Source organism: Antedon mediterranea, chromosome 10 (assembly GCF_964355755.1).
Source record: "Antedon mediterranea chromosome 10, ecAntMedi1.1, whole genome shotgun sequence".
In the NCBI taxonomy this organism is placed as follows: Eukaryota; Metazoa; Echinodermata; class Crinoidea; order Comatulida; family Antedonidae; genus Antedon; species Antedon mediterranea.
Window position 1 is genome coordinate 4,808,650 of NC_092679.1, and position 12,718 is coordinate 4,821,367.

Consider the following 12,718-nt stretch of genomic DNA (forward strand, 5'->3'; position numbering starts at 1 on the left):
GGTCAGATAGGTTAGTGAAAATTTTTATGTCGCCCAATGAACAGACACGATATCGATCAGTTATAACAAAATTTTACACCACATTTTAAACTGTGACAAAATTTGCATTTTTAATGATAGGCAAAGTTGATTTATTTACTTAAACAACCATGAACCTGAATATACAGTAGCCTTTTATAAAACAAAATACAACTATAACAATATTTAAAACAACATTTAAAACAAGATAAAATATATGACCTACAGAGAATATTAATATTATATACAAAAATGAATTGAAATAAAATAAATATTACCAGGAAGAATAGCTGATTTCATAGCAGCTTCTCCATGGCTAAAGTTTTCCATCAATGATTGTATTGTATCCACCCTGAGTCTGAGTGATGATTGGTCACATTTGTCACAGCAATCAATGTGATTGGTCAGAGAAGTTTGTAATGCACTTATAATGGATCCACACATTGTATCTGGTAGGCTTTGAAGAACACTGTAAAAACATAGGAAACTATATATAAACCAATTACATAATTGAGATTGACTACAATCTAAATTACAAAAAGGTAAGAGGGATCCATTGTGTGATTAGAACTCAATAATGGAACAATTAATAAATTGTATAACTTGATAACAGAATACACATTCACTCACCTGATAATGGTCCTACGCAGTATAGTACGTGCTGCTGTGTTCACATAGATATCACTGAGAATGCCTATTAACTTCTCCAAATGAGGTTTCTCAAATCCAGGACACACCAACTTTCTTAAACCAGACCCAAACTATTAAAGATAGAAAAAAAATTCACCAACTTTATTAGGAATTCATGAAACGATTCATTATTTAGTCTTGGGAACTTACCTGAATGAAATCAAATGCCCAACAAGGCTAGTCCTCAATAAAGAGAAACACCCCTCTAAAGATAATAGAATTGACCAAAGCCAAACAGTGATTCACCTACTTCATTAGGAATTCATAAACAACATTCACTCCCCACCTTACAAATGACATCATGTGTAATACTCATGTTTTTCTTACCTTTTTGAGGATAGAAACTTGTTTTAAATCATTTTCTTCCAGTAAAAATGCCTTAAAAAGGTCCAAGTTGATAGAAGAATGTTCACTTTCATTGATCTCTAAAATCATTTTTAAAGTAAAATTAAAAAAACCAATAATAAATGAGCACTTTTGCTTGACTTGAAGCTATCATAATTAGTAGGCCAATTAATATTATAGGCATAAGATAAGTACCGGTATTAATTTATTGGAATCTTTATTTCACAGCAGATTAGTTATTAGAGTAGAAAAGACACTGACTAATTGTCGCTTAGGCTAAATATAAAATAACAAGTCGCCACTGCTGTCAACATACCATCCATGTTGTTGGGCCAGTATATATATTTACATGATTTAGCGGATCAGTCTAATTACCAAAGATAATCGAAAACAAAACAAAATCTAAATACAGTACCAAAAACAAATTTGTATTATATTTTTTTAATGTCGCCCTCTATTGATGGGTTTCTAAAGCTAAGACCATGCAGAGAGAAGACCGCGCACGCAAAAGCCAAGGACCCTACGAAATGGTTGGTAGTGTGCACAAAATACAACCCAAAATTGTACAAATTCAATGATATACACCGCACATTTACTTACAAAAAACACCTTTTGTTTTTAGTCTTTTAATTTTCAAAAACAAAGCATGATGATTTTACCTATAATAATAATATTGCTAAAGCACACGTTTTGAAGTGATTAACTCGACTACGGTAATTTGACTGAATAGATTTTATTGTGAATCGTTATCGTGAGCTTGTTTTAAGTATGTACTTTATAGTCCCTAATATTATTGATATTCTTGATTATCTTTTGAAAATCTATAAATAATTATCATGATTAACGTATTCACAATTAATATGTGAGGAGTACATGTGTTGGTTTCTGGATCAAAAATCGAAAGACTAAAATCAAAATATGTTTACAGATTCCGTAAGTAAATGTACGGTGATATCTTTGAGGTTGTACGCTTTTTAGTTTAATTTTGTGAACACTTGTCCACTACCATTTCATAGGGTTTTTCTTGGCTTTTGCGCGTTCGGTTTTCTCTCTGTTATGGTCTTAGTTTTAAGAAACAACCATCAGTAGAGGGCAACATAAAAAAGATTATACAAGTTTGTTTTCTGTATTTAAATTTTGTTTATGGTTGTTTTCGGTAATTAGCCTGACCGGATTTAGCCACAGTTAAAGTACATACTGTACTAACACTAACACTAACAGTGAATAAATTAGTACACTGTACTGCTTGCCTCTCTAGGTAGTTAAATTAAACATTAAGACATCTACTCATAGTCATAAGGAAGTCTATTCTATACCTATACACTACTGCTTACTCACTGCCTACTAGACTCATATGAGATGAGGCCTGCCTAGCTAGCTAGCCTACAGTAGGCCCTAGCTAGGTTAGTTAGTTAGTTAGTTAGGCTAGCCAGTCAACAGGGAGAGGGCCTCCCCCATGATGCTTCCTTAACTCTATCTAATCTAGCTAGTACTAGAAGGCCTAAGCCTAGCTAGGTCTTTACTAGTTAGTATAGATCTATACATTGTTGTTTACGTAACGGTGTACCTTTAAGGTCAGTAATTATTCCACAGTATCGTTCCATTATTTAGATTTTAGAATAAAAACATGTGTTTAATAAAAGATGTCAACAAAACAGTTATAACATTGAGGGCGGGCTTGCTGTCAAGTTAGAGAAATCGTTTTTTATGTGAAATAATTTAAAAAAATTATTTTAAAAAGAATTTTACATTTATTTTTCATTATTTTTATTTTATATTTGATAGGAATATGTGATATTTTATATTTCATTACAAATTATACAATAACAATTCAAAACTGTCCTTTTAAAAAATCAATTAAAAATTACAAACAATCAATTTATTTTGTCTTATTTCAGAAAACTATAATTTATTTATTATATTTAATTTATTTTGTGGACATCCGATTATATCATTAAAAAATCATTACAATGAAGAGGCAAACACATAAATTCTTTGACTGTAATGAATATTATCGTAATAATAATATCATTCATTTATATTTTATAAAGAAAGAAATTAACCTTTATTCACAGTCACAGTCTGTTTTTTGTTTGTTTTTTTTGGTGACTAAACTACAATCTTGACTAGGAATGTTCATCATTTTGTAAACAATGGCATTTTGTAAAAGATTGAATTTATTCTTAATAGTTCTTTTTTAAAAACTATGTAATAAGGCCTGCATTACAAAATATCAGTGCGTATACAACAAATCTTCATTAGGCCTAATAAAGTTTATCTTTATCAACAAATAACTCTGGCCTACTGTAAAATTCGCATACATAAAATTTCTACGGAAAAATACATAACGGTATATAATTATTGGTGTGTGTGTCTCAATGCTGTGTGTGATTTAGGCTAATTTACAAGCATGTGTATGTAAGTTTAGTGTAAAGGTTATGTAACCAGCTGTTACTAACAATAGTCACCACTAACAATAGAACACGAACGCCAAAAAAAAAGGGGTTTACTCGTATCAAAAAACCTGTACATCATAAATCAACTTATGTTTTAAAATTACAAATTATATATTAAAACTCTTGCCTCTTTAGAAAAGTGAAGTTTTGTGGACAAGTCGTTCTCGAGAAAATGCAATTTCAGTTTACTTGTTGTCCGATTGCCTCCAAAAATTTAATGGAGTGGTCCTTGGCCCCACATCTATCTGTAGTAGTTTCAATACATTTTTGAGTAAGTCTGCTAACAAACAGACAGACAGACACACGCGATAGATACATATACCTCCTTGGCGGAGGTCAACTAACGCTTGTAAAATGATTGTTTTTCCGCTTACCTCGTTCTTTATCATACTAATGATTGCCTCATTTACAACCTGTGTTATTGGTAGGGCCAATATAGTACTATGAGAATTATATTAGTATTATCGAAACATGTCACGGTATTTTAAGGCACATTGCCTATATTCATCAAAGGCCTCACAATTTTGATTGATACAATTAATACTTCCATAAAGTATAATCGTTTTGAGATAAATTGGATTTTTTATTGAGTCTCTATTTTTGGCACTATTTCGAAAACAATAATGGGCCTAATCCTATGTTAATATAAATGATTATTCGTTAATAACCATTAAGTGAACACGTGCGACTTCTAATTGTTCATAATGGTTGGTATTTTCAAATGTTGCTTCTATTTAAGAAAAGACTGAATTACAAAACATCAGATATAAGACTAGACGTATACAATTGAAGTGGGTTTTTGGAAATTTAACGTTATTTTGTTGGTTATTTTATCTTTAGACAAAATCAGGTGTGCGTATCGCATCTTTTTTGTACGCGTGTGACGTCAGAATGTTGAGATTTAGATTTGTTTTCTATTTTGTAGGTCTGTATTATGCCATTGGTAAGTGAAGTTAAACATTTAAAAACATTTTCTCGTATACACAATTAAATTTCATCAGTCAAAAAGTAAGCACAAATGTACTTTTTTAAAGTTTGACTTTTTGACCTTTTAAAAGGTGAAGAATGTAGTCCCAGTCAATTTCAGTGTAATTTTGGAAACTGCATACCCAAAGGTTATGTATGTGATACAGACAACGATTGCAATGACAACAGCGATGAAATGAATTGTTGTAAGTATTACACCACTCTCTTGGTCTTGGATACAGTATATAAACATTTAAAAAAAGTGAAAGTGTTATTTTTTACTTCAATTTTAGGAATCGCATCATGGTTTACCGCGAACCTGGTGAATATGGGATAAAGATACAGTACTAGTGTCTTGGGGTAACGAGGTATTGAAACCACGCTAGGCGGGTAAATTTTGCTGCTAGTAATAACATTATTTCATAATATTTTTGTTACAGCGCAATATGTTTGTAATGATGAACAATTCCGATGTTTAAGTGGAGAATGCAAAGCGAAGGCCTTCATGTGTGATGGAATTACACAGTGCGATGATGGATCGGATGAACTCATATGCAGCGGTAGGTGTAGTCATTCTGTCTTTCGATTTTACAAACATCATCTTTTTAAGAAAATAACTTAGATATTATATTGTCCCTCTTTTTTTGTTTGTTGTTGTTTTTGTTGTTGTTGAATATGCAATTTTATGTCCCATAATGTGTGTAACGGTTATTCTCAATGCGCGGATAATTCAGATTAGAATAATTGTATTGTCCTCGTGAGTTTACTGTATTTTAAGTGACATTTAAATTTGTGTCTGTTCTGGGGCTGATGCGGAGAGGGGAGGGGCAGGGCGCGAGGAGAGGGGCGAAAGGCCTACGGTAGTAAAATGTACTAAGAATTGCCTATGTAAACACGAGGTTGGGGGAACCTGTGTCATCCATAAACTTTCATTTTTTCATTTCATTGATTTATTTCACTTTACAACTATATAGGCCTAAATATAAAGTGGAGGAGCCTAAAAGAAAGCAAAGCTTGTGGTGAATAGGCTCCTCAAAACAAAAAATTAAAATATAAATAATATATAACACAATTAGAAACTCCAAAAAACAACAATTTAACTAATATCTTTTCTCTAACAGATAAGTTTAACATGTTTAAAACTAAAAAACAAGTAAAAAATAGATTATTTAAATTATTTTTAAAATATCCAAATATGTCATTAATAAAAGAATTTACAAAGAACCTTCAACCAATAATAGTTTAAATTGACGTTTAAATAAAGCACAGTTATGAGATTTTTTAAGAGATAAAAGGAGAGAATTCCAGAGTTTAGATCCAGTGTATACAAGGGTGTTCATTTTAAGACTAGTTCGAGTAAGTGGTAGGTGATACTGATCTTTTTGTCTTGTTTGGTGATTGTTTTTCCGCTTACCTCGTTCTTTATCATACTAATGATTGCCTCATTTAAATACAACCTGTGTTATTGGTACGTAAGTACTCTAGGCGTTGATTTCAGTTCTGATGATGAGAATTATTAGTATTCTCAAAACATGTCACGGTATTTTAAGGCACATTGCCTATATTCATCAAAGGCCTCACAATTTTGATTGATACATTAATAGGCCTACTTCCATAAAGTATATTCTTTTTGAGATAAATTGGTTTTTTTTTTAGTCTCTATTTTTGGCAATATTTTGAAAACAATAATAATGCTATGTTAATATAAAAATGATTCTTCGTTAATAACAATTAAATGAACACGTGCGACTTTTAATTGTTCATAACGGTTGGTATTTTCAAATGCTGCTTGTATTTAAGAAAAGACTGAATTACAAAACATCAGATATAAGACTAGACGTAGACAATTGAAGTGGGTTTTTGGCAATTTAACGTTATTTTATCTTTAGACAAAATCAGGTGTGCGTATCGCATCTATTTTGTACGCGTGTGTGACGTCAGAATGTCGAGATTTAGATTTGTTTTCTATTTTGTAGGTCTGTATTATGCCATTGGTAAGTGAAGTTAAACATTTAAAAACATTTTCTCGTATACACAATTAAATCGCATCAGTCAAAAAGTAAGCACAAAGGTACTTTTTTAAAGTTTGACTTTTTGACTTTTTAAAAGGTGAAGAATGTAGTCCCAGTCAATTTCAGTGTAATTTTGGAAACTGCATACCCAAAGGTTATGTATGTGATACATACAACGATTGCAATGACAACAGCGATGAAATGAATTGTTGTAAGTATTACACCACTCTCTTGATTAAGGATACAGTATATAAACATAAAAAAAAGTGAAAGTGTTATTTTTTACTTCAATTTTAGAAATCGCATCATGGTTTACCGCGAACCTGGTGAATGTGGGGATAAAGATACAGTACTGGTGTCTTGGGGTCATGTGTGATATATGTGTTATACAACTTTATATTTATAATCCGTATGAATTAAAATGTTTGGATAATATATCAATGCTTTAAATGTGATGACGTCATTAAATATAATGACCATTCAGATAGAGAGAATTGTTGTAAAACTTGATATTTTGTAATTGCATTGTAAAATTTAGTAAATATTTGCAAAAGTTTCATTTTTTAAATACCACGTAACCAAGTATTTGAAGACACTAGCCTCTACAACACAGCAACTACTGACAGCCGCTTGAATGATGTTTCTACCCAACAAACCTCATTAAATCCGAAAGACAACCTCTACAGCACTAAACTAGCAGTAACGACAGGATCACATTCAATTGACAGTGAGTATTCGAAACAAAAATGCTACATTATAAATCTATACCAATCTATAGGCCTACTATATACATTTATTTTCATGACTAAATATATTGAGTAATTTGTATAGTATTCCAAAATAATTGCTGCATACGAAAAATATATCAGTAATACTTTGAATAAGTTTGTAGAAGACAAAAAAAACATAAAGCACAGTTATGAGATTTTTTAAGAGATAAAGAGAGAGAATTCCAGAGTTTAGATCCAGTGTATACAAGGGTGTTCATTTTAAGACTAGTTCGAGTAAGTGGTAGGTGATACTGATCTTTTTGTCTTGTTTGGTTAGGTGTGGTATTGTTTATTTTGAGTGAATTTACTGGATATTATGGGTGGTAAGTGTCTGGCGGTTAACTAAAACATGATGACACCAACATTAAATCTATAGAGGTCCTCAATTTTTAATATTTTATTTTTTTGAAAGAGATCTTGGGTGTGCGCACGAAAAGTTGACCCTGAGATAATTATGACAGCTCGTTTCTGGATTAATAAAATGTTAGTAATAATTGATTTTGAAGCAGTTCCCCAAGCAAGAACACCATACTTTAAATACGATAAAATAAGAGTAGAATATAAAATATTTAATACTTTTTGAGGAAATATTGATTTCAATTTATACATTATGCCAACATTTTATGATAATAATTTGCAAAGGTAATTAACATGGGCTTTCCAGTCAAGTCTGTCGTCAATAAATATACCAAGACATTTTGTGCTGGTTATTTGATTAATATGAACATTATCGACAATTTTATCTTTTGGTAACATACTATATTTATTACTAAACAACATGAAATTGGTTTTTAGCATATTTAGTGATAGCTTGTTTGCATGTAATTAACCTTGTTTAGTTCTTGATTAACGATGTAACAGAGACTCTGGATCATCATGTGTATAAAACAGACTTAAATCATCCGCAAACAGTATTGACGACATGACATTAGATATATTATTGAAATCATTTGCATAAATTATGAAGAGAAGTAGGCCCAAAATCGAACCCTGTGGGACACCACATGTAACAGGTCTGCAGCTTGATTCAAAATTATTTAATGATACAAATTGTTGCCTGTCAGAAAGGTAACTTCTAAACCATTTTTTAGCCACAACTCTAATTCCATAGTTTGTTAAATTATGCAGTAAGATTTCATGATTACCTCTATCGAAAACTTTGGAGTAGTCGAGGAAAATACCAATTGTATGCATATGATTATCTAAGGCTGATGTAATCATGTCAACGAAGTGTAAAATGGCATGTGACGTAGTGTGCTTTTCTCTAAATCCAAATTGAATGTTTGAAAAAGTCCTATCTTTTAACACTAGCAGTTCTGAAAATAATACTAAAAAGTGGTCCAGAATTTGGATAGTTGTCCGATTGCCTCCAAAATTTAATGGAGTGGTGCTTGACCACATATCTATCTGTTGTTTCAATACATTTTTGAGTAAATCTGCTTACAAACAGACAGACAGACACACGCGATAGATACATATACCTCCTTGGCGGAGGTGAACAAATCTATAACTTGAGTCACGCTTGCAAAATGATTGTTTTTCCGCTTACCTCGTTCTTTATCATACTAATGATTGCCTCATTTAAACACAACCTGTGTTATTGGTATGTAAGTACCACTCTAGGCGTTGATTTCAGTTCTGATGATGAGAATTATTAGTATTCTCAAAACATGTCACGGTATTTTTTTTTAGATTTGTTTTCTATTTTGTAGGTCTGTATTATGCCATTGGTAAGTGAAGTTAAACATTTTAAAACATTTTCTCGTATACACAATTAAATCTCATCAGTCAAAAAGTAAGCACAAAGGTACTTTTTTAAAGTTTGACTTTTTGACTTTTTAAAAGGTGAAGAATGTAGTCCCAGTCAATTTCAGTGTAATTTTGGAAACTGCATACCCAAAGGTTATGTATGTGATACAGACAACGATTGCAATGACAACAGCGATGAAATGAATTGTTGTAAGTATTACACCATTCTCTTGGTCTTGGATACAGTATATAAACAATTAAAAAAAGTGAAAGTGTTATTTTTTACTTCAATTAACGCATCATGGTTTACCGCGAACCTGGTGAATGTGGGACAGTTACTGGTGTCTTGGGGTAATGAGGTATTGAAACCGCTTTAGGCGGGTAAATTTGCTGCTAGTAATAACATTATTTCATAATATTTTTGTTACAGCGCAGTATGTTTGTAATGATGAACAATTCCGATGTTTTAGTGGAGAATGTAAAGCGAAGGCCTTCATGTGTGATGGAATTAAACAGTGCGATGATGGATCGGATGAACTCATATGCATCAGTAGGTGTAGTCATTCTGTCTTTCGATTTTAAAACATCATCTTTTTAAGAAAATAACTTAGATATATTGTCCCTCTTTTTTTGTTTGTTGTTGTCGTTGAATATGCAATTTTATGTCCCATAATGTGTGTAACGGTTATGCTCAATGCGCGGATAATTCAGATTAGAATAATTGTCCTCGTGAGTTTACTGTATTTTAAGTGACATTTAAATTTGTGTCTGTTCTGGGGCTGATGCGGGAGAGGGGAGGGGGGGGGCGGGGGAAGTTGCGAGAGGCCTACGGTAGTAAAATGTACTAAGAATTGCCTATGTAAACACGAGGTTGTGGGAACCTGTGTCATCCATAAACTTTCATTTTTTCATTTCATTTATTTATTTCACTTTACAACTATATACACCTAAATATAAAATGGAGGAGCCTAAAAGAAAGTAAAGCTTGTGGTGAATAGGCTCCTCAAAACAAAAAAATAAAATATAAATAATATATAACACAATTAGAAACTCCAAAAAACAACAATTTAACTAATGTCTTTTCTCTAACACACAAGTTTAACATGTTTAAAACTAAAAAACAAGTAAAAAATAGATTATATAAATTATTTTTAAAATACCAAATATGTCATTAATAAAAGAATTTACAAAGAACCTTCAACCAATAATAGTTTAAATTGACGTTTAAATAAAGCACAGTTATGAGATTTTTTAAGAGATAAAGAGAGAGAATTCCAGAGTTTAGATCCAGTGTATACAAGGGTGTTCATTTTAAGACTATTTCGAGTAAGTGGTAGGTGGATACTGATCTTTTTGTCTTGTTTGGTGAGTGTGGTATTGTTTATTTTGAGTGAATTTACTGGATATTATGGGTGGTAAGTGTTCGGCGGTTAATTAAAACATGATGACACCAACATTAGATCTATAGAGGTCCTCAATTTTTAATATTTTATTTTTTTGAAAGAGATCTTGGGTGTGCGCACGAAAAGTTGACCCTGAGATAATTATGACAGCTCGTTTCTGGATTAATAAAATGTTAGTAATAATTGATTTTGAAGCAGTTCCCCAAGCAAGAACACCATACTTTAAATACGATAAAATAAGAGTAGAATATAAAATATTTAATACTTTTTGAGGAAATATTGATTTCAATTTATACATTATGCCAACATTTTATGATAATAATTTGCAAAGGTAATTAACATGGGCTTTCCAGTCAAGTCTGTCGTCAATAAATATACCAAGACATTTTGTGCTGGTTATTTGATTAATATCAATTCATCATCATCGACATTTTTATTCCATAATCAAAATAAAAACATATACAAATACAATACAAATAATACGATAATGGAATGGGATACAAAATAAGCACAAGTGCTTTAAGCATGTAACCCTAACAAAAAGATCAAACAATTAGTACAAACAAAAAGAACAAACCAAAATAACATAATGTGGTTTACTTAACTTAAATATTTCTATTGTTATAATATTGCTTTAATCTCTGTTTAAACAAACTTAAAGTGGGGGATTGTTTTATATAGTCTGTTAAATTGTTCCAAATATGTGTTCCTTGGTAGGAAATACATTGCTGTCCGACTTTGGTGCGTTTTAGTTGTGGACAGTAGTTTGACCTGTTTCTAGTTGAGTAATTATGGAATGAGGCAGATGTACTAAATAAGTTATTAAATGATTCAGGTAATAGATTATGTTTATATTGATACATAAATATAGCAGTGTGTTTCGTATAAAGGTCAAAAATATTTAATGTTTGGGTCGAGATAAAAAGTGGATGAGAAGGATGCATAAAATGAACATGACAAATATTTCTAAGTGCTTTTTTCTGGAGAATATGTATACGGTTTAAGTTTGTAGCAGAAGTAGCACCCCATACTGTGATAGCATACGTTATTCTAGGTAATATAAGTGCATTGTATACCGTTAACAAGATTTTACTTGATAACATAGATTTCACTTTGTTTAAGACATTATTCTAGAAATACTGTTTGCTACCTCATTTACATGAAAATTAAACGATTAAGTTTCATCCAGAAATAAGCCTAGAAATTTAACTTCAGTAGCTTTTAAACATCATAAAATTGGTTTTTAGCATATTTAGTGATAGCTTGTTTGCATGTAACCTTGTTTAGTTCTTGATTAACGATGTCACAGAGACTCTGGATCATCATGTGAATAAAACAGACTTAAATCATCCGCAAACAGTATTGACGACATGACATTAGATATATTATTGAAATCATTTGCATAAATTATGAAGAGAAGTAGGCCCAAAATCGAACCCTGTGGGACACCACATGTAACAGGTCTGCAGCTTGATTCAAAATTATTTAATGATACAAATTGTTGCCTGTCAGAAAAGGTAACTTCTAAACCATTTTTGAGCCACTCCTCTAATTCCATAGTTTGTTAATTTATGTAGTAAGATTTCAGGATTAACTGTATCGAAAGTTTTGGAGTAATCGAGGAAAACACCAATTGTATGCATAATGATTATCTAAGGCTGATGTAATCATGTCAAAGATGTGTAAAATGGCATGTGAAGTAGTGTGCTTTTCTCTAAATCCAAATTGAATGTTTGAAAAAGTCCTATCTTTTAACACTAGCAGTTCTAAAAATAATACTAAAAAGTCGTCCAGAATTTGGATAGTTGTCCGAATGCCTCCAAAATTTTATGGAGTGGTCCTTGACCCCATATCTATCTGTAGTTTCAATACATTTTTGAATAAGTCTGCTAACAAACAGACAGACAGACACACGCGATAGATAGATAAATCCTTGGCGGAGGTGAACAAATCTATAACTTAGAGTCACGCTTGTAAAATAATTGTTTTTCCGCTTACCTCGTTCTTTATCATACTAATGATTGCCTCATTTAAATACAACCTGTGTTATTGGTATGTAAGTACTCTAGGCGTTGATTTCAGTTCTGATGATGAGAATTATTAGTATTCTCAAAACATGTCACGGTATTTTAAGGCACATTGCCTATATTCATCAAAGGCCTCACAATTTTGATTGATACATTAATACTTCCATAAAGTATAATCTTTTTGAGATAAATTGGGTTTTTTTGAGTCTCTATTTTTGGCAATATTTTGAAAACAATAATAATATAATAATAATAATAATAAATACTTTATTTTAACACGGA

The 12,718-nt window shown here is 31.4% G+C and overlaps 1 protein-coding gene across 1 annotated transcript; it reads right to left on the bottom strand.

Annotated features, from left to right (window-relative positions):
- Nucleotides 1–258: 258 nt before the first annotated feature.
- On the bottom strand, nucleotides 259–2,657 carry LOC140060923 (tRNA (32-2'-O)-methyltransferase regulator THADA-like). Its single transcript, XM_072107294.1, has 4 exons — nucleotides 2,621–2,657; nucleotides 1,036–1,133; nucleotides 649–779; nucleotides 259–487 (listed from the first exon to the last, which is right to left on the bottom strand). Exons 1-4 carry the CDS (start codon nucleotides 2,655–2,657, stop codon nucleotides 259–261), a joined length of 495 nt encoding a protein of 164 aa, XP_071963395.1.
- Between the last annotated feature and the right edge of the window lie 10,061 nt (nucleotides 2,658–12,718).

Excerpts from the sequence above, each read along its gene's own strand:
- LOC140060923 (XM_072107294.1), bottom strand. The coding sequence starts at position 2,657 with ATGGAACGATACTGTGGAATAATTACTGACCTTAAAG. Across the intron at positions 1,134-2,620 it reads AATAATTACTGACCTTAAAG|AGATCAATGAAAGTGAACAT; the intron begins GTACACCGTTAC and ends AAATGATTTTAG. Across the intron at positions 488-648 it reads CTGCGTAGGACCATTATCAG|TGTTCTTCAAAGCCTACCAG; the intron begins GTGAGTGAATGT and ends ATGTTTTTACAG.